Source organism: Ceratotherium simum, chromosome 30, assembly GCF_057802395.1.
Source record: "Ceratotherium simum simum isolate JZ-2026a chromosome 30, ASM5780239v1, whole genome shotgun sequence".
Lineage (NCBI taxonomy): Eukaryota > Metazoa > Chordata > Mammalia > Perissodactyla > Rhinocerotidae > Ceratotherium > Ceratotherium simum.
In genome coordinates this window covers 18662767-18685814 of record NC_141929.1, presented here as the reverse complement: position 1 = coordinate 18685814, position 23048 = coordinate 18662767, and the positions used below count along the sequence as shown (strand labels likewise).

The 23048-nt window shown below is 39.9% G+C and overlaps 1 protein-coding gene across 2 annotated transcripts in view; it reads left to right on the top strand.

The window, feature by feature from the left end:
• The window catches only part of TANGO6 (transport and golgi organization 6 homolog), a 179799-nt gene that overhangs the window by 8453 nt on the left and 148298 nt on the right, over positions 1-23048 (top strand). For both annotated transcript variants that reach the window (XM_004431770.3, XM_087420026.1), the window contains exons 2-6: positions 5120-5760; positions 8333-8449; positions 10672-10813; positions 16345-16481; positions 19124-19286. In XM_004431770.3, coding sequence (XP_004431827.1) covers positions 5120-5760; positions 8333-8449; positions 10672-10813; positions 16345-16481; positions 19124-19286 — 1200 coding nt within the window. The remainder of the gene's footprint in view (positions 1-5119; positions 5761-8332; positions 8450-10671; positions 10814-16344; positions 16482-19123; positions 19287-23048) is intronic.

The following is a 23048-nucleotide window of genomic DNA, read 5'->3' as shown; positions in this document are numbered from 1 at the left end:
TGCTAGTTCAGTATAGTTTTAATTTCCTTTTCTCTTATGAGCAGGGTTGATCATAGTTTCATGTTTAAACATCATTTGCATTTCTTTTTCTGTACACTGTTCATATCTGCTCATATAGTTTCATACTCTTTGTTCACTTTAGAATATATTTAATGAACATGTCATTAAATAATGTTCAACATAATTTAATGACTGCAAATATTCCATTATTCGTTCATTCAACAACTACTTATTTTGAACAGCTACTACGTGGCAGACAGGCCTTGTTCCAGGCAAAGGGAATACAGTAGTGAACGAAACAGAGCAACATCTTTGTCCTCAAGGAGCTTTTAGTCTAGTTGGTGGAGAGACAATAAATAATAAATATTATACATACATATAGTATGTTAGATACAGGTAGACCATAATGTTCTCAACCAATCCCCTGTTATTGGACGTGTATTTCTAAATTTACACTATTATAAATAATGCACTGTTGAACACCCTTTTAGTTATCATCAATTATGTTTTGATCCTTTCTAATTTGTTTCTTAGAAAATATATTAACTTTAGTTTTGAAGTCTGTTGCTGCTTATATTCATTTATATTTTCAACATTTTATTATGGTTTTATAACCATAACTTTCCTTTTTGCATTATATTTTTAGTAGTCATCCTGGAATTACAATATACATCCTTAATTTTTCACAGTCTTCTTAAGATTGATAGTGTACTACTTCACATAACATGGAAGAACCTTGCATCTATAAGGGTCCTTTTATAGCCCCCCTGCTTAGGCTTTATGCTATAGTTTTCATGTTTATTATATCTATAAAAGTTATAAATCCCATAATACAATTTTATAAATTTTGCTTTAGACAATTATATGTATTTTAAAAAATTAAGAGGAAAAAATCAGTCTTTTATATTTACCCACATATTTACCATTTCTTTTTTCTTTTCTTTTCTTTTCTTTTTTTTTTTTTGTGAGGAAGATTGGCCCTGAGCTAACATCTGCTAATCCTCCTCTTTTTTTGCTGAGGAAGACTGGCCCCGGGCTAACATCTATGCCCATCTTCCTCCATTTTATATGGGACGCCGCCACAGCATGGCTTGCCAAGCAGTGCATCAGTGCGCACCCAGGATCTGAACCGGTGAACCCCGGGGCGCTGCAGCGGAGCGTGCGCACCTAACCGCTTGCGCCACTGGGCCGGCCCCTACCATTTCTGATTTGCTTCATTCCTTCCTGAAGATCCAAGTTTCCATCTAGTATTATTTTCCTTCAGCTTGAAGAACTTCCTTTAACATTTCTTTGTAGCGCACATCTGCTGGCAGTCAGTTCTTTTAGTTGTCATTGATCTGAAAATGTCTTCATTTTACTTTTTTTTTTGCTGAGGAAGATTAGCCCTGAGCTAACATCTGTGCCAATCTTCCTCTATTTTGTATGTGAGTCGCCACCACAGCATGGCCTGTTGTAGATCCACACCCAGGAACCAAACCTGGGCTGCTGAAGTGGAGTGCACCGAATTTAATCACTATCCCACAGGGCTGGCCCCTTACTTTCATTTTTGAAAGTTATTTTTACTGGATATAGAATTCTGGGTTGATAGCTTTTTGGGTTTTTTTTTTTTTTTTTGGTTAGCACTTGAAAGATATTTTTCTACTGTCTTTTAGCATTCATTGTTTGTGATGATAAGTTTGAAGTCATTCATAGCATCGATCCCTTGTATGTAAACATGTGTCATATTTTTCTGGCTGCTTTCAAGATTTTCTCTTTATCGCTGGTGTTTAGCAACTGACGAATGCCAATCATTTCCCAGTTTTTGCTCACTTTTTTCACCTTCAGATGTCTTCAGGTAGTTGCTTTTTACATTTTATCCAGAGTTGATAGTTTTTGTCTGTGGGAGAGTTGTTCTTATAGGAGTTTTAAGGAAATCTTTTTTAACTACTCTTTTCATTCATTCTTTTACTCAATCAACTAACAAATATTCGTTTGGTGTTTATATACTGTGCAAAGCACTACAAAAGAGACATGATGCCTATCCTCATTAAGTTTAAACTCTAGTAGAGAAGAAATAAAATAAACACAAGTTACTGCAATAAACAAAAAATTTAAAAAAAATGAAAAGAAACACAAGTGAAATAATTACTGATTGTGCTAAGTACTATGGAGAAAAGATACTGGATGCTATCACAGAGTTAACAGTGTGGGGCCAGTTAGACTGGTCAAGAAAGGCCACCTCTGAGCAGATAGTATGTAAATTGAGATTTCCAGATACTTATGACTCAGCATTTCCACTCTTAGGTATATATACATATCAGGAATGTGTGTGCACGTCCACCAATGAAATCTATTTTAAGTATTAAGAAGGTCTTTTTTTCTGATGTATAGAACATAGATTTTTGGGAGAGGAGGAGTGTAAGCAGGGAAACCAGTTAAGAGGCTGTTGCCATAGTTTAGTTTAAAGATGATCATGGCTTAGACAAAGATTGTAGTGGTTAGATGGAGAAAAATGGATGAATTTGAGAACCATTTGGTAAGCAAAACAGACAAGGCTTGATGATGGATTGGATAAGGGAGATGAGGAAAAGAATGGAGATGTAACCAGGTTGGATTGCAGCAGGGGGTGGGAGGTATTGGTGAGAATCAAGAGTTCTATTTTGTTTTTTTTGTTTTTTTTTAAATTTTTTGTTTATTGCAGTAACATTGGTTTATAACATTGTAAAAATTTCAGGTGTACATCATTGTACTTCTATTTCTGCATAGATTACATCATGTTCACCACCAAAATACTAATTACAACCCATCACCACACACATGTACCCAATTATCCCTTTCACCCTCCTCCCTCCCCCCTTCCCCTCTGGTAACCACCAATCCAATCTCTGTCCCTATGTGTTTGTTTATTGTTGTTATTATCTACTACTTAATGAAGGAAATCATACGGTATTTGACCTTCTCCCTCTGACTTATTTCACTTTGCATCATGCCCTCAGTGTCCATCCATGTTGTCACAAATGGCTGGATTTCATCGTTTCTTATGGCTGAGTAGTATTCCATTGTGTATATATACCACAGCTTTTTTATCCATTCGTCCCTTGGTGGGCACTTAGGTTGCTTCCAAGTCTTGGCTATCGTGAATAAGGCTGCAGTGAACACAGGGGTGCATGTACCTTTGCAAATTGGTGTTTTCAAGTTCTTTGGATAAATACCCAACAGTGGAATAGCTGGATCATATGGTAGTTCTATCGTTGATTTTTTGAGGAATCTCCATACTGTTTTCCATAGTGGCTGCACCAGTTTGCACTCCCACCAGCAGTGTATGAGAGTTCCCTTCTCTCCACAACCTCTCCAACACATGTTGTTTCCTGTCTTGTTAATTAAAGCCATTCTGACGGGCGTGAGGTGATATCTCATTGTAGTTTTGATTTGCATTTCCCTGATAGTTAGTGATTTTGAACATCTTTTCATGTGTCTGTTGGCCATCTGTATATCTTCTTTGGAGAAATGTCTGTTCAGGTCTTTTGCCCATTTTTAATTGGGTTGGTAGTTTTTGTTGTTGAGATGCATGAGTTCTTTATATATTTTGGAGATTAAGCCCTTATCAGATGTATGGTTTGCAAATATCTTCTCCCAATTGTTAGGTTGTCTTTTCGTTTTGTTGATGGTTTCCTTTGCTGTGCAGAAGCTTTTAGTTTGATGTAGTCCCATTTGTTTATTTTTTCTATTGTTTCTCTTGCCCGGTCAGATGTGGTGTTTGAAAAGATGTTGCTAAGACTGATGTCGAAGAGCATACTGCCTATGTTTTCTTCTAGAACTTTCACAGTTTCAGGTCTTACATTCAAGTCTTTAATCCATTTGGAGTTAATTTTTGTGTATGGTGTAAGGTAAGAGTCTACTTTCATTTTTTTGCATATGGCTATCCAGTTTTCCCAACACCATTTGTTGAAGAGACTTTCTTTTCCCCATTGTATGTTCTTGGCTCCTTTGTCAAAGATTAGCTGTCCATAGATGTGTGGGTTTATTTCTGGGCTTTCGATTCTATTCCATTGATCTGTGTGTCTGTTTTTGTGCCAGTACCATGCTGTTTTGGTTACTATAGCTTTGTAGTATATTTTGAAATCAGGGAGTGTGATACCTCCAGCTTTGTTCTTTTTTCTCAGGATTCCTTTAGCTATTCGGGGTCTTAAGAGTTCTATTTTGAATGTGTTGAATTTGAGATGCCTAAGAAACATCCAGGTGGAGATTTCATGTAGCAGTTGGAAATATATCTCTGGAACTTAGAGGGTAGACATGGGCTGGAGATATGAATTTGGGAGTTGTTAGCTTATAGATGGTTTTTAAAGACCTGGGCATGAATAAGATTATGGAGGAAGAGAATGCAGAGTTCAGGACAAGCCCTGGAGCATTTAGATAACTGGTAGAGGAAAAGGAGCTAGCAGAGGAGACCTCGAAGAGATGGCCTTTAAGGTAGGAGGAAAACCGAGAAAGAGCAGTGTTCCAGAAGCCAAGAGAGGAGAGTGTTTCGAGGAGGGAGTCCTCATGCATGTCCACTGCTGAGAGTGTATAAGAACTCCTTCACCAGTAGAGGGCAGTAAAGACCATTTTAGGAAAGGTCGGGAAAAATTGAGAATCCCTGTTTTGGAGGAATGTGATTAAATTAATCTCTCTGAACCCTATAGCTATATTTTGTCATCTGCCTCACTAGAATGTAAGTTCCATGGGGGAAGGACTTTGTTTTGTTCAATGCTTTATACCTCGCACCTAGAACAGTTTGACTGAAAGAATCTCCTGTGGTCAATGTTCAACTGTTAAAATTTCTGTTCTGGCTATAGTTTAAGCCCAGTAAGATGACTAAGACATGGCCTCTGCCCTCAGAACACGAGGGGAATAGAACAAACTAGATGAAGTATAATGTGTTAGGTACACTATTCTGACTACATCCCAAGTGCTATGGGAAGGCAGGAAATGTGGTCTTGAATTCTGCCTGGGCTGGTGTGGCAAAATTGGGGGAGGCTTTCCAGAGGCAATTTCATCTGAGCCAGGCCTCAGAGGATGAACCGGAGTAGGCAAGGCATTCCACGCAGAGGGAAGTGCAATTTGTTTTCCATGTATATAACCTCTTTTTTTTCTTCAAAAGGATCAGGCTCAAGTTCACTGCAGATCACAAAACATGATATCTTGTTGGCTACTTTAAAATCTAACCTGTCTGCTTTGGAGGACAAATTGCTGAAGGATCCTCACTGGAAGAAATTGAAACTCCTAAGGGATGAAATTGCTAATAAGGCAGAATGGGCACAAAATTCTGTGGATGTCACCTGGAGTTTTACCTCTCAAACCTTACTGTTGCTGTTGTGCTTGAAGGAAACCATGATCCACCTTGCAGCTGATTTCAATCCGGGTAAACCCAACCCTAGGACTCCAGAAGCTGCTCCTGCTCTGAGCCCAGATACACTTAGTATCTCACAGCAGAAGACTGTCCAGTCAGTCTTGCAGTTTGTAGTCACCTTGGGTGTCTGCCCCTATCTCATGCCTGGTGTTGGAGTCCCTTTGAGATATAGGACGGAGTTCGGGGCTGTTGTTCAAGATGTGGTATGTCTTGATGTTGCCCCGGATGCAACCCGGAGACTGTACACCAGTTGCAGGGTCCTCCTAAATGTTGCTCAGCATGCATCTCTGGGGAGCTTGATTTTCTGCCGCCATTTTGGGGATATTGCTGCAGGCCTGTGCCAACTGGGGTTCTGCCCAACCAAGAGAAAACCACTAAAACCTGAGGAAGAGGTAAACATACGTTGAGAGAGAGAGACCATGTGTGTGTGTGTCTGTGTGAGTCTATATGAATATGTGTATATATTTGTGTGTGGTTTTTATAAAAGACAACTCTTAGTTCTTTGGAAACAGGCTGATATAAAGATGTAGAATTCCTACTGAATGCCAAAGCATATCTAGTGAATAAATGAATCTTTTTAGGGGATTGGAGCTTTCATTTGTTAGATGCTAGTCCTTTGCACGCCTGGAGAATCCATTTCACCTGTCCCTTCTTGTCATTTTGTGGAACAGCTATTGCAGGCTATTTCTTTGAGTCTCTGTTTCCTCTTTTATAAAATGTGTATAGGGCCGGCCCTGTGGCTTAGCGGTTAAGTGCGCGCGCTTCGCTACTGGCGGCCCGGGTTCGGATCCCGGGCGCGCACCGAGGCACCGCTTCTCCAGCCATGCTGAGGCCGTGTCCCATATACAGCAACTAGAAGGACGTGCAACTATGACGTACAACTATCTACTGGGGCTTTGGGGGGGGGAAGGAGGAGGATTGGCAATAGATGTTAGCTCAGAGCCAGTCTTCCTCAGCAAAAAGAGGAGGATTAGCATGGATGTTAGCTCAGGGCTGATCTTCCTCACAAAAAAAAAAAAAAAATGTGTATAATAATACCTGCCTCGGAAGGTGGTTGTGAGGATTAAGGATAATGTATTAAAGTGCCTAGCTCAATCCCCAGTAGTGCTCATCAAAAAGTAATTACTACTAATATTAGTATTGAACTAGTCATCCCTCCTTCATTAAGTTCTTGGGAGGATTAAATGAGATAAGGTGGGTAAAGCACCTGGTACGCAGATAATTCAGTCAATGTTCGTTGTTATTAGTAGGTTAGGGGTATATGCCTGAGTTTTGCTGACACTCAGGCAGTAAGGATTTGAGTACCTGGACTATAAAGGTGCCATGGAGGTTACAGAAGCATAAAACATGGTCCTTTTCTCCAACAGCTCACATATTAAGTGGGGAGACCAGACTCACAATTATAACATAGCAGAGACCACTACTCCCCCACGAGAGGACCACCCACATCAGCGTAGGAACCTAGCCAGAAGAAGCTGTTATGATAGATGCATTGAAGGTCAGCACAGCTCATATGCAGGGTAATTCCTTAGCCTTTGCAGCCAGATTTCATAATGCCTACCTGCCTCATTTCTCTGTCACCTTCCTATGTCATCTTCCAACTTGTTCCTTTTTTTTTGTGAGGAAGATCAGCCCTGAGCTAACATCCATGCCAATCCTCCTCTTTTTGCTGAGGAAGACTGGCCCTGGGCTAACATCTGTGCCCATCTTCCTCCACTTTATATGGGACGCCGCCACAGCATGGCCTGACAAGCGGTGCATCGGTGCGTGCCCAGGATCCCAACGCAGGCCACCAGCAGCAGAGCGCGCACACTTAATTGCTACGCCACGGGGCCGGCCAGCAACTTGTTCCTTTTCTGTTTGTTCTTCTTTTCTCTTCTCTCTCCTGCCTATATTCACAAACATTTGCTTAAAAGCCACTATCATCCAAGCAGTGACACAAAATTATGAGCTTCCTCAGTGCCTTTATGTCATGTGGAGCAGAGCACTGTGCTCTTTTCGACAGGGTATGAATCTTGACAATTCAATCAGTGCCTGCTGCCTGCACTTCCCTGAGATGGGGGGTCTGGATTGACAGGTCTTGTTGCTATTACTGGGTCTAAGCAGTGCCCCAGGGGTCTCGGGCAGGAGAGAGAAAAGACAAGGGAAACACACAAGTGTTTCCAAGGAAAGGACCAAGTGGGAAGGCAGGTGAAGAAGTTGACAGAAGGGGAAACACAGTGGGTGCACGTTATAAAGCTGGACAGGTCCCAGCAATAGCTGCTGCTCTAAGCAGCACCTGTACCTCAGTTAGCTAAATGGTAATGGGCAGGACCCTGACTGCTTTACTGAGTTATCGCAGGGGGACAGTACTTTGAGGCTCAAGGCGGCCCAAGCAATAGCACCCCTCTTTGCTGCCCAAGTTCTGAATGAATTAAAAGACAGTTAACAGAGTAAGAGAGATGAAAAGTCAAAATATCACCTCTATTACTCATAAATCCAAAGTCAGAGGATATAGCTTATAGAAGGAGACAAATGGGCCTTCTAAAAGTGCATTCCAGAATTAGAGATACTTACTACTCACCCAGTTCTAAGGAGTGCTGGAAAACTGCAGCACTTTCCACCCCATGGCGGGGGATATAGCTCTAAAATCTACAACAAGGAAGGCAGAAACGAATGTGCACTCGCTCCCAAGACATAGAAGAGGGGTGAGCTGAGCTATGCATGCCAAAACTCACCAGTAAGTAAGTTTACTCCAAACTCAGCAATAAGTCAGTAAGATCTGCCCAGAAGTGAGTGAGGGGTAGAGAGAGGGCCAGGAGTGTTTCAGTGTTATAGCTTCCTCCACGTGGAAGGAAATCAAGAGGGGAAAGAAGCCTTCCCTCCTCTCCCCTCACAAGTGTCTTTGTATGCTATTGTGAAACATTACCTTCTGTTGCCTGCATGGTTTGTATTCTGCTAAAGCCAAGTACGTGTTTCTTTTAGGTGTTAACCGAAGAGGAAAGAGCCCTGTCTAGAGAGGCCTTGAGAAACATCTTGGATCAAATATATCAACCATTAGCAGTCCGAGAATTACTTATCCTCCAGGGAGGACCACCCCAGGTATTCAGGACTGGGGACTCTGGTGGGTGAATCATTCATTAATGATGATGTGTGGTGTGCTGCCTTCTTCTCCTGGGAAATTCGATAATCTAGTTAAATCTTATTTCATCTTTTAGATCATTAAATGGTATTTTTAAAACTGAGTTGGGGCCAGCCCCATGGCTTAGTGGTTAAGTGCGCACGCTCTGCTACTGGCGGGCTGGGTTCAGATCCTGGGCACGCACCTACGCACCACTTGTCCGGCCATGCTGAGGCCGCGTGCCACATACAGCAACTAGAAGGATGTGCAACTATGACATACAACTATCTACTGGGGCATTGGGGAGAAAAAGGGGGGAAGAAAAGGAGGAGGATTGGCAATAGATGTTAGCTCAGGGCCGGTCTTCCTCAGCAAAAAGAGGAGGATTGGCATGGATGTTAGCTCATGGCTGATCTTCCTCACAAAAAAAAAACAAAACAAAAAACTGAGTTACTCTGACCCTTAGGGTAATTTAAAAGGCTTTTTCTTTTAATGGAATGATGGACACTTTTCCCAAGAATATGGCAGTTTTATTTAAAATATATTTTATTTATTCTGAAACTGGATCTTTTTTTTCTTTAAAATTTGGCTGTTTGACAATACATTCCTTTGGCAGCAATATGTGGACATCTTATTCTTTGAATGGAGTATTTGAAGTCAAGAAATTAAAATTAGAACTATTATTGGGACTATTCTTAGCTCCTTTGGAAAAACATAATAGTATGTATTTTACTGGGCATAAGATAGTTTCTTTTTTGTGTGTGAGGAAGATCAGCCCTGAGCTAACATCCATGCCAATCCTCCTCTTTTTGCTGAGGAAGACTGGCCCTGGACTAACATCTGTGCCCATCTTCCTCCACTTTATATGGGACGCTGCCACAGCATGGCCTGACAAGTAGTGCTTTGGTGCGCGCCCAGGATCCCAACCCGGGCCGCCAGCAGCAGAGCGCGTGCACTTAACCGCTACACCACCAGGCTGGCCCCAAGATAGTTTCTTTTTTTCCTTAAAAATAATTAGTTACCTGAAATGATTTAATTTGATGCTGTAGATGGAATTATCTTTTTGCTTTTAGTACCTAAATTTTAGTAATGAATCTAGGTGAGTAAAGTGTGAAGGGCCAAAGGAACTGGCTGTAGGTCAGGAAAAGGACCAGCTGAAGCTGCCTGCAAAGATACCTCCTAGTTGAAGTCATTTTCATCTTGTCCTCAGAATATTACTATAGCTTCCCATTAGGGCCCTCTGGCTTCACACTCTGCTTCTCTGAATGAGTCCGCAGCTTGCCAGATGAAACCAAATGCGTCATAATGATGAGAATGTGGTGAAAAGCAGAGGCTCTGGAGTTAGGCATACCAGGATTCAACCCCCACGTGCAGTGGTGTGAATCAGTAAACCTTTCCATCCCTTAGTTTCCTTGCCCATAAGATGGGAATAATAACAGTGCTCTCCCTGTAATTCCCTTTTGAGGTTATGTGGAAGGTACTTAGCGCAGTGCTGGGCACGCCATAACCCGCTCAATAAATGGTAATTATTCATCTTCTTTAAATAAAAGAGAGAGGATAGGCTAGTTAGGACGAAGTGTTTCTGTCACTAATTTTTATGCTTATTTAACTATGCCTTTATGTGTAGTCAAATACAGTGATTGACAGCAACATAGTTTGCATTCTAGACCCAAAATAAGGGACACCAAGTCTGTTTTGTTAATGGTGGCTCCACAGAGCTCTCAGAAAGGAGTCCTTGAAGAAATCTAACCCTTCTTGAAACTGCTGTGTCACAAGGCATCGGAGTAGCTAAGACCATGGAGGCAGGGCTGGAGTGCCCTCTCACTGTTGTGAACTATCCTAGAGGGGAGTAATGTTCCCTCTAGGATAGCAAGATTTGATTGGAAGGACTGCATTCAGAGATTGGTTACGTTAACTTTGTCTTCCCCAAATCTATATTTTATTCACTGATGTGTTTGTCTATTTCTGGGTTTGAAAATTCACTTGAAGTTTTACTGTATTTCTACATTCTTAAGAAATGTTGAAGACGGGTTTGTAAAGGAGTCTTTTTTTTTTGGAAAAAAGTTGCTCTTCTAAAGTCTGTGTAGCATACTGTTAATTGTAAATATGACTCAGTGTATATATATATATATATTTTAATAATTTCTACATATCCTGTCTATTTCACTGACATTCAATTCATACCTTTCCCTTCCTTTTTTAGTCCTGCACAGATGTGAAGACACAAGTTAGGTGTCGAGCCCCAGCTTGGCTTCGGCGTCTATGTGGGCAGCTGCTCTCCGAAAGGTTGATTAGACCCAGTGGTGTTCAGGCAGTAGTCCGGGGCATTTTGGAAGGAGCAGGTGGTAAGAAATAAGATGTTTCTGCTACTTTGGTATCCATTTCCCTTCGAGTAAGAGTGAATTATTGATCTTGAGCATTTGTCTTTAAAACCTGATTGAGACTAGACTGTGCCTTTGTGGAGATTGAGGAGGTTAGACTTCGAGGTTAAACCTTACAGATTCTTTTCCAGAGAAATTCATTTTCTTACCATTTTTCTGAAACAGTTGTAGTATACTGCTGACATTGAATAATATTGTCAGCTGTTTCAAATAATTTATAATATCAGAGGAAAACATTGCACAGAAAGTTTAAGTAAAACTCTAAAGAAAATGTGAAATTCTCTGTGGAAAAGAGCTTTGTACCAGAGTGCTAAGAGTACTTCACCTCAGGACTTAAAATACAGAATAGTTCTTGAAGCTGGAGACACCTTAGAGATGCAGACTTTGCGATGAAGTTTTAGATTCATTTCCCCAATTATGTTCTCTAAGTCCTCATTAATAGAAAAAAGTTAATTATTATGCTGAGCATGGTATTAGTTTTTAATTTATATTTTCTAATTTTTAAAATAAAATTATACATGCACATAGTTTAAAGAGTCAAGTAGGTCTATAAGGCTTATAGAGAAAAGTAGCAGTCCTTTCGCCATTCCACTGCATTTCCCATCCCCAGAAGCAACCACTTTGAACTCTTTTAGTGGGTTTCTTCTAGTATTCACCTCTATATTTCTACTATAATGCATATACAGCATCTTCGTAATTTTTCTGTTTGAGACATCATCTATCAACACCTCACCATGTATGAAACAGGATGTTGTTCTCTTTCAAAACCCTGCCATCATTCCCCCAAGTATACTTCCCATCTCCTTAATACTAATAGCTTAATTTTGGTTAGATCAATATTCAGTGTTTATATTCTTCTGACTATGTAATTATTATTTACAGTTGAGCTGTGTAGTATACTATAACTACTTTTCTTTTTTTATACAACTTTTGTACTTCTTAGAATTAACAACTGTCTGTTTTGTTTGTCTGCTTAGTTTTTTATGTGCTTATCACTAATCTATTCTCAAATTCTCCCCTAGTTGTTTAAGTCTCCTTTTAATACATTAAGAGACACCAGATAATCTATCTGTTTTGTCTTCTTGGAGACTCCCCTCTCTGAGTCTTCTCTGTCTGGACTAGTTACCTTCCACAGGGCTCTCATCCAGGATCTCCCTTCACCTTTTTCCCGTCATGCTTTGCCTCTCTTTTGTGTTCAGTCCCTTATCTCCTGTATCCCTTGCACATTAGTTTCCTTTTGCTGCTGTAACAGAATTACCACAACATTAGTGGCTTTTTGATGGAGATGACATTTAAACTGAGCCCTAAAGGCTGAATAGGAATTTACTAGTTGAAGAGTGAGAGAAGACTATTATAGTCAGAGAGACTAGCACGTATGAAGGAACTGACATAGGTAAGAGCATAGTGTTTTTGAGGAAATTTCAGTATGAGTAGAGCAGTGAGGGCAGAAAGTGGTGTGAAATGAGGGTGGCGGCATGGGGAGGGGCCACGTCATGAGGCCTGTAGGCCTAGTTCAGGCTTTCAAACTTTATTCTGAGGGCAGTGAGAAACCATTGGAAGGTTTTAAGGAGAGAGAGATGATCAAATCTACATTTTAGAAATATCTATCTGGATGTATTGTGAAGAATGGGCAGTCGTCTGAAAGGTCCTGGTGGCTTGGGACCTCTCAGACATGCTGTGGCAGTGGAAACAGAGAGAAATGAATGCATATGAGAGGTATTTAAGGGGTAGAGTTGCCAGAACTTAATGAAGGGCTGGCTATGTGGGGAAAGAAGAGGAGAGAGAGAAGAATCAATCATTTTTTTTTTTTTTTTGGTGAGGAAGATTAGCCCTGAGCTAACATCCATGCTAATCCTCCTCTTTTTGCTGAGGAAGACTGTCTCTGAGCTAACATCTATTGCCATTCCTCCTCCTTTTTTTCCCCCAAAGCCCCAGTAGATAGTTGTATGTCATGGTTGCACATCCTTCTAGTTGCTGTATGTGGGATGCGGCCTCAGCATGGCCGGAGAAGCGGTGCATCAGTGCACGCCCGGGATCCGAACCCAGGCTGCCAGTAGCAGAGCGCGCGCACTTAACCGCTAAGCCACGGGGCCGGCCCAGAAGAATCAATCTTGACTTTCCATTTCTGGTGTGGTAAATGTACGTTGGCCCTGTCAGACAAAGGTGAGGTCAACGTGGTTGGCAGACATTGATATATATGGTCTAAAGTTGCTGTAGGGGCCGGCCCCATGGCTTAGCGGTTAAGTGCGCGCACTCCGCTGCTGGCGGCCCGGGTTCGGATCCTGGGCGGGCGCCGACGCACCGCTTCTCCGGCCATGCTGAGGCCGTGTCCCACATACATCAACTGGAGGGATGTGCAGCTGTGACATACACCTATCTACTGGGGCTTTGGGGGGAAAAAAAAATAAATAAATAAAATCTTTTAAAAAAAAAAATTTAAAAAAAAAGTCACTGTAATGTTGCCTCCCCAGTTCTGCCTGCAGCGGCTACGAGGGCCAATGAAATGAAAAATTATCAGTTACCTGTGAGAAGTTGTCACATGCAAATAGGTCCTTGCATCTTCTTTTTCCAAAGAAGAGTTAGACTTCACCCAAGGGAATGCAAATTGGAGAGCTGCTATGAGAAACTTAGAACCCTATTTTTGCTATCAGCTTTTTTCTCCCTACTTATGCATGTATATATTTTTTTGTTATCTATTCAAATCTTGTTTATTCTCAAAAATGATTTGAGGCCGTTTATTTATATTTACTCATGTAGGGCTGGCCCCGTGGCTTAGCGGTTAAGTGCGCGCGCTCCGCTGCTGGCGGACCGGGTTCGGATCCCTGGTGCGCACCACCGCACCGCTTCTCCAGCCATGCTGAGGCAGCGTCCCACAAATGGCAGCTAGAGGGATGTGCAGCTATGACATACAACTATCTACTGGGGCTTTGGGGGAAAAATAAATAAATAAATAAAATTATATTTACTCATGTATTTGCCATTTCTGGTGTCTGTAATTTCTTTGTGTGAATCCAGATTTTAATTCAAATTTCCTTTTGCCTGAAGAACTTTAACATTTCTTGTAGTGCAGGTCTGTAGGCAATGAATTCTCTTAGCTTTTATTTGTCTGAAAAAGTCTTTATTTCACCTTCCTTTTTGAAAATATTTCTGCTGTCATTTTTGTCTTTGTTCCTCTGTACATGATATATTTTTTTCTGGCTACTTTTAAGATTTTTCTTGTTATGACTGGTTTTGAGAAATTTGATTATGATATACCTTGGTGTGGGTGGTTTTTTTCATGTTGCTTCTGCTTAACGTTTCTTGAGCTTCTTGGAGCTAAGGGTTTATAGTTTTCATCATATTTGGAAATTTGTCAGACATTATCTTCAAATATTTTTTTCTGTCCTCTCTTCTCCTCTCTCTCTGGAGTTTGAATTACACCTAATATTATGCTTAATGTCGTTCTACAAGTTCCTGATGCTCTGTTTATTATTTTTTTCAGTCCTTTTCTCTGTTTCGTTTTGAATAATTTCTATTGCTACGTGTTTAAATTCACTGATCTTTTCTTCTGCAGTCTAATCTGTTAATCCCATCCAGTGTATTTTTCATTTCAGATGTTTTCTTTTTCATTAGTAGAGGTTCAGTTTGGGTCTTTTTTATATCTTCCATTTCTTTCCTCATCATGATCATTTTTCCCTTTACCTTTTTGAAAATAGGGAATAAATTTATAATAGCTGTTTTAATGTCCTTGTCTCCTAATTGTGTCATCTCTGTTTTTATGAGTCTGTTTCTGTTGATTTTTGCTCCAGATTATGGATCATATTGTGTTGCTTCTTTCCATGCCTGGTAATTTTTTTTATTGAGATGTTATTTATATACCATAAAATTCACTCTTTTAAAGAGTGCAGTTCAGTGGTTTTTAGTATTGCCACAAAGTTGTGCAACCATCACCAATATCTAATTCCAAAACATTTTCATCATCACGCCCCAAAAAAACCCTCATACCCATGAACAGTGACTCCCCTTCTCCCCTCCTTCAACCCCCTGTAAGCACTCGTCTACTTTCTGTCTCAGTGGATTTGCCTATTCTGGATATTTCATCCAAATGGAATCATATAACGTGTGGTCTTTTGTGTTTGCCTTCTTTCACTTAGCATAAAGTTTTTGAGGTTTATCCATGTTGTAGCATGAATCAATCCTTATTCCTTTTTGTGACTGAATAATATTTCGTTGTATGCATACGCCTGGTAGTTTTTGAATGGATACTGAACATTCTTTTACATTGTTGAGTGCTAGATTTTTTTTTTTTTTTGTGAGGAAGATCAGCCTTGAGCTAACATCTGTGCCAGTCCTCCTCCACTTTATATAGGATGCCACCACAGCGTGGCCTGACAGGTGGTGCATCAGTGCGCACCCGGGATCTGAACCCGCGCCACCAGCAGCGGAGCATGCGCACTTAACCACTACACCACAGGGCCGGCTCCAGGTGCTAGATTTTGTTGTATTCCTTTGTTAGACTTTGTTCTGGCGTGCAGTTATTTTTCTTGGAATCAGTTTGATCTCTTTGATCCTGGCTTTTAAGCCTTGTTACTGTGGGTCTAGAGCAGCCTTTAATCTAAGGTAATTTGACCCCACTACTAAGGCAATACCCTTCTGAGGTTTTACTTGATGCTCTGTGTATTAGGAGGCCTTTCCGTGCTCACTAGTGGGATACAAACTGTTCCCAGCCCTGTGTAAACTCTGGGGATTGTTCCCCCTACTCCTTTCTGGTTGTTCTTGCTCCAGCCTTGGGTTTTTTTCCTCACACACGTACACAGATTTTACTCCACCAAAAGCTTGAGAGAGGATGCCTCTGCAGATCTTTGGAGCTCTCTCTTTGTGTATCTTCCTCCTCTCTGATATTTTGCCCTGAAAATTCTAGCTGCCTTGGCCTCTCTGAACTCTGAAATATGTTTCTTTAACTCAACAAGGTGCCAGGCTTCATTTGGGCTCCCCTTTGCTGTGTGTGCTATGGCCTCAAATCTCTCTCTAGGTAGTAGGCCAGGCTATTCCTGGGGCTCACCGTGTTTGCTTCCCTTCTCTCAGGGGTCAGTGTCCGGGCTGCCTGTTGTCCAGTGTCTGAAAACCATTGTTAATATATTTTGTCCAGTTTTCTAATCATTTAAGGTGGTAAAGTAAATCTGGTCCCTGTTACTCCATAGCTGTGGTTTAAGGCAGTTTAAATGGCATGATTCATATAAAGAGACAATAATAATAATAATAATAAAAAGTAATAAACACTGAGAAGAAGCTAATATTCAAGTCATATGAATAATATCATTATAATGGTTAAGTGCTACTTTTTTCTCTGAACTTCCCAGAAACCAACATCGAAAGGAAAGTGCAGAGGGGTAGATTATCTTGTAGAAGAAATAAACAATTTTCAGTAGACAAAAAAACACTTTTTGCCCTGTATTTTAAGAACCTTATATGGGGAACTGGTATGAGTTTTTGACATCTCTTTCCATTGCTGACAGCTGGGGCGGCTGGCGGGAGTGATGCTGAGGCCACAGCTGCTGACTGGAAGAAGTGTGACTTGACTGCAAAGATTTTGGCCTCTTGTCCCCAGCAGTCTCTTTCACCAGAGGATTACTATAGGGATATCTGCCCCCAGGTAAATAATTTTGTTTCTTTTGACCGTTTGAAGATTATCTGCTTATTTATAGAAAGAGGACTTTTAATGTTCCTCTGATGTTGAGGTAAAAGCAATATAATACCTAAGTTTATTGTTCAGTGAGGGGCTTCTTAATAAGCAAATAAAAACCTGTGGAAGACACCAACCTCATTGTTAGGTTTAAGAACACCTCACCATTAATAAATGACTAGCCAGCCTAGCTTGCTCTCAAGAGCTGGAATATGAAAGTAAAGTTTCATCTTGTTCATTATCTTCTCTGTGTGTTTTTAATTAGTTTTTTAAAAAATGGGCATTAAATAAACAAGGTAAATTCACATGGTACACAATTTAAAAGCACAAAAGTGTAAACAGAGAAGTAAGACTCCTACCCTCTCTGTTCCCTAGTCCCTCAGAAGTAGTCACTGTTACCAATTTCTTGTTTATTTTCGAGGGATATTCTGTGTCTTATGTATATACATTTATATGTGTATGTATGTGTGTATACATTCTAATTTTTATCCAAGTGATAACATGCTACACACGCTGTTTTTCATTTTGCTTTTTTAACTTAATGTATCTGGGAGATCATTTCATATTGCGCTGCTTCATTCTTTTTCACAGGTACATAGTATTTCATCATATTAATGTACCATAATTTATTTAACCAGCCTCCTATTAATGGACATTTGAGTTGTTTTCATTCTTTTGCTGTTGCAAACCATGCTATAGTTAATATTCATAAATCCTGGGCTGGCCCCATGGCTTAGCAGTTAAGTGCGCGTGCTCTGCTGCTGGCAGCCCGGGTTCAGATCCCGGGCGCGCACGGACACACCGCTTCTCCCGCCATGCTGAGGCCGCGTCCCACATACAGCAACTAGAAGGATGTGCAACTGTGACATACAACTATCTACTGGGGCTTTGGGGGGAAAAAACAAAAGGAGGAGGATTGGCAATAGATGTTAGCTCAGAGCCGGTCTTCCTCAGCAAAAAGAGGAGAATTAGCACGGATGTTAGCTTGGGGCTGATCTTCCTCACAAAAAAAATAAAAAAATAAAGAAATAAAATAAATCTTGTACATGTGCAAATATTACTCTAGAAAAAATTCCTGAAATTAAGATTACTCGTTCAAAGGGTATATGCCTTTAAATTTTTGGTTGATATTGTTTATATATTTGTTTTACCATAGCTTTGCCTATACAATGTGTTACAAAACTTTTCTGTCTTTCCTAATTTGATAGGTGAAAAACGTGGAAGGAATTTTCTTAATCAGTACTCCACATGTATTTAGATGTAAGACATGCCTTTTGGAGGACAGTCCGAAGAAGATCATTCAGTTGTTACACTGATCTTCAGGGTTCTCATGGGTAGGCACGCATGAGAACAAAATATCAATGCAAAGGTCTTTTTTTTTTTTTTTTTGTGAGGAAGATTAGCCCTGAGCTAACATCCATGCTAATCCTCCTCTTTTTGCTGAGGAAGACCGGCTCTGAGCTAACATCTATTGCCAATCCTCCTCCCTTTTTTTTTCCCCAAAGCCCCAGTAGATAGTTGTATGGCATAGTTGCACATCCTTCTAGTTGCTGTATGTGGGACGCGGCCTCAGCATGGCCGGACAAGCAGTGCGTCGGTGCGCACCTGGGATCCAAACCCGGGCTGCCAGCAGCGGAGCGCATGCACTTAACTGCTAAGCCATGGGGCCAGCCCGCAATGGTCTTATATTGAAAAATACTAAATATAAATCATCTTATAGGGCAAAGTTAGCATTTGCAATGATGAGTAAATATTTTCTGAAACTAGTAGCTATAGTTTTGTTACTTGACAAAATGAGAAAATCAAGTCACGGGTTTCAGGTTTGCTGAGTCTCTCTCTGGCAGTGTCAAAGGTCACATACAGTTTTTGGACTGAAGATTTGACTATCTGTAAAAAGTACAAGAGTCACTTTTAAGTCAGGAACAGAAATGCTCTTTACTATCAGTTGCTTATTCTGGGGTAAACCCACTCATAGGCACTGGAGATCTGTGTTTTTCTTTGAGAATAAAATAGAGTTCTGTCTGGGACATTTCAGACATGACAGGCTCTTCAGATCCTAAATATATTTATCTGCCTGGACCCACTAATTTCATTTGGCGGTGCTATTTATAATAGCAAAATTTTGAGAAAAAAAGTAAAGGTCTGAATATTAGGGAATACTTTAAAAAATTCTTGCATACATCTTGAATATAATATTTTTGAGGAATTTATAACAATATGAGAAGATTTTAGCCATACACAAAACTGAGTATTAAGGGTGGTCTCAATGAAAAAGAAAAAAGAAGTATATGGAAATAAATTGGAAAAAAATACACCAAAAATGTTTATAGTGATTTTGGAAGATTTACTTTTCTTCTTAAAACTTTATTTTCCATATTTTTTGCAATGAGCATATGTTTTATAAATTTGATAAAATTAATAAAAACATAGCCTGAATCTTCAGTTCTCACTTTGATACTGGGTTCTTAGATTAAAAAACAAAAATTCTGTTGAATTGGTGTTATTGCAGTGAGTTTATTTTTTGGCTTAAAGAAATTAGTGATTTCCCTTAGCTAATATATTGCTCCTTGCAAAGAGCCTGGTATTTGCTTCATGTAAATTTTTTCTTTTAGATTCTGGATTTATTTCACTTTCAAGATAAATTGACAGCACGACAATTTCAGCGAGTTGCTACCACTACCTTTATAACTATGTCAAGAGAACACCCACAATTGGCAGCAAAGTATTTGCTTCAGCCAATGTTAGCTCCTCTTCATCGATGTTTAAATACAGCAGGTAAAGGAGGAAGTCTCGTGGTTGGGTGTCCCTCTAAAGGACCTTCTTCAATGGTTCAGATTGAAATGACTTAAGTCTGTGGTATTTCAGTGTCTTTAGTTTTACTTTTCTCTCCCCCAACTTTTTATTTTAAAAAATTCTCTTCACAAAAGTTCTAAGAAGAGAATGTTGAACCACCTCTATACACCTCACCTGGAGTGACCAACTCTTAACATTTGAGCCATGTTTATCTTTCTCTCTTTCTATACATGTACATTTTTTTCTGAAGCATTTGAGGGTTAGTTGCCAATGTCATTTAATATACAGACTTTATTCAGATTTCTCTAATTGTCCAAGAACTTTCTTTATAGCTATTTTTTTAAAATCCGGAATCCAGTCAAGAGTCCTGCATTGCATTTACTTGTTATGTCTTTTCAGTTTCCTTTACTGTAGAATAGTTCCCTAGTCTTTTGCTTGTCTTTCACCATGACATTTTTGAAGAGCCCAGGTTATAAAATATTCCTCAGAAATCTTTATTTGTCTAGTAGTTTTCTCCTGATTAGATCCAGGTTAAACATTTCGGCAGGAATACTGCATAGGATAATGATTTTTTTCTCAGTCTCCATCAGGTTAGGGGGCACAAGTTATCAATTAATCTCATTACTAGCAATATTTAATTTGATCGTTTGATTAAGGTGGTAGCAGCCAAATTTCTCCATTGTAAAACTACTTTCCTCTCTTTGTAATTAATGAGTAATCTATGGGATGATAGTCTGAGACCATGTGAATACCCTGTTTCCCAATAGTCTTTCATACTGTGGTTTAGTATCCATTGATGATTCTTGCCAGTAAAATTGTCACTTTTATTTCTTTTGTTATTTCTAGTTCGTTAGTTGGTATTCTTCTGTAAAGAAGAGCTTTTCTTTCTCCCTTCCTCATTCCTTTTTAAAAAATAATTATTTAAGTATTAATATAGATTCATAGATTATTTTTTTATTCAGTGGGTTACCAAACATTCCTGTCTTTCATTTTGATGCTCAGATTTTCCCAGATTTGACCAGTGGGTTTAGTTCTGTTTTAATGTTTTAATTTTATTTATTTATTTTTTTTCCCCAAATCCCCAGTAGATAGTTGTATGTCATAGTTGCACATCCTTCTAGTTGCTGTATGTGGGACGTGGCCTCAGCATGGCCGGAGAAGCGGTGCGTTGGTGTGCGCCCAGGATCCGAACCCCGGCTGCCAGCAGCAGAGCGCGCACACTTAACCGCTAAGCCACGGGGCGGGCCCTGTTTTAATAGATTAACATTTTCACCACTGCCCGTAGTGTGTTTTCATGCTTTGTTGAGTTTAATGCTGGGATACAGACTATCATTTCAGCATAAGATAAAAAAAAATTTTTCTAGATAGTAGTTCCCAAGGTTAAAAATGAAGAAAAAGTTTGATGTTGTGGTTAAACCAAATTTAGTTTTGTGTAAACTTTGTATAGAAATCATTTGTAGTATAAATTTTTCTGGGTATGTATGTGGGAGGGGTGAGGTTGGGTGGGAATGGAGAAAGTCTAATTCTTGTGCATAGTAAAACTTCATCAGATTGAGCCTTGGTGAAGTGAAATTTGTGATTATTCAGACATGATAAACATGATATTTGAGTAAATAATTAAAATTCCTCCATGCATCTGATAGAAATCTAGTCTAGTATCAATATATTCTTTAAAAAATGGTTCAAAAAATGAAGTATTATTTCTGTTGACCTTCAGCATTGGGGTATAGCAATTTTTATATATCTAATTTCATATATTAAGACTTTACCTCATTACTAATCTATTTATTTGCTTGTCTATGGCTGATTAGATATTTCCTCTAGTCTGGAGCTATGGTTCTCAAAGTGTGGTCCCAGGACCAGCAGCATCAGCATCACCTGGGAATTTATTAGAAATACAACTTCAGGCTCCACTCCAGACTGAATCAGAAAGTCTGGTGTGGGTCCCAATAATCTGTGTTTTAACAGGCCCTCTGGGTGATTCAAATGTGTATTCAAGTTTGAGCGTTGGTCTAGAGCACTATTCTTGGGAGGCCTAGATTCAGTCCAATTATGGGTCAATTATTTTTGTCCTGGACCTTGTTCATTCATTCAAGGAATATTTATTGGACATCTATTAATTAATTAATTAATTTTTTCCCCCAAAGCCCCAGTAGATAGTTGTATGTCATAGCTGCACATCCTTCTAGTTGCTGTATGTGGGACGTGGCCTCAGCATGGCCAGACAAGTGGTGCGTCGGTGCGCGCCTGGGATCCGAACCCGGGCTGCCAGCAGCGGAGCACGCGGAGCACGCGCACTTAACCGCTAAGCCACGGGGCCGGCCCCTGGACATCTATTTACCAGGCATTCTTCATGTATTAGGTTACATTTGTAACACCAGCTACATGTTTTGCATATAGAATCTATTGATAACAAAAAGGACTAGGTAAGAATATGACTGATCTTATACAGCCCCATCATTGCCACTGGAAAAACAATCTGAAGTATAAGCTTTCTTATTTTGTTTTTCATATTGTATCACATTTTTAGGACTATGTGGCAATTATGATAAATTACCGTATTTTATCAATTCCAAGATGCACATTTTTTTCACATTAAAAAACTTTTATTTTGGAAATCTTTTTCACATTTTAACAACTCTGCTATCAAGATGCACCTCACAATCATTGTTGGCCAGGTAGCAATCATGGCGTTGTCTGTGTCTGCAAATGAATATTAAAACTTGTAGAAGGGAGCCAGCCCTGATTGCCTAGTGGTTATAAAGTTCAGCACGCTCTGCTTTGGCGGCTTGAGTTTGGTTTCCGGGTGCAGAACCACACCACTCGTCTTGTCAGTAGCCATGCTGTGGTAGCAGCTCACATAGAAGAACTAGAATATACAACTATGTACTGGGGCTTTGGGGAGGGGAAAAAAAAAGAGAGGAAGATTGGCAACAGATGTTAGCTCAGGGCGAATCTTTCTCAGCAAAAAAAAAAGGAAAACAAACTTATAGAATGGATGTCAGTGACTTAGAAGAAAATCATGAAGACAGTAGAACAGAGGACTCAAGAAATGTCACATCACCTGTGCTCTTGGTGGCACAAAGGACAATATATTATGGCAAAATGTGGATATCAGTAATGGTGTTGAAATGTTATAAAAGAGTTGAACACTTAATGTGAAGTTTTAAGAATTTCTTATCCTGTTTATCCCAACTATTTAGCTTATACAAAGAATGATATATAATAAAACTGTATGTCTAAATAAATCTAAAAGAGCTCTTTTAATACTTTTTTTTAAAAACTCTATTTTAAAACTTTTTAAAGAGAAATTTTCAAACACACCTACAGAGAATAGTATAATGAACTCCTATGTACCAACTACTGGACGCAACTATTGACTGCCATTTTCATTTACTCTAATCCCCAATTTTTCATTCAGTAAATTTACAATTAAAATTCTAAGTGATAGGGCCGGCCCCGTGGCTTAGCGGTTAAGTGTGCGTGCTCCGCCACTGGTGGCCCGGGTTTGGATCCCGGGCACGCACCGATGCACCGCTTCTCCGGCCATGCTGAGGCCGCGTCCTACATACAGCAACTAGAAGGATGTGTAACTATGACATACAACTATCTACTGGGGCTTTGGGGGAAAAAAAAAAAAAAGGAGGAGGATTGGCAATAGATGTTAGCTCAGAGCCGGTCTTCCTCAGCAAAAAGAGGAGGATTAGCACGGATGTTAGTTCAGGGCTGATCTTCCTCACACAC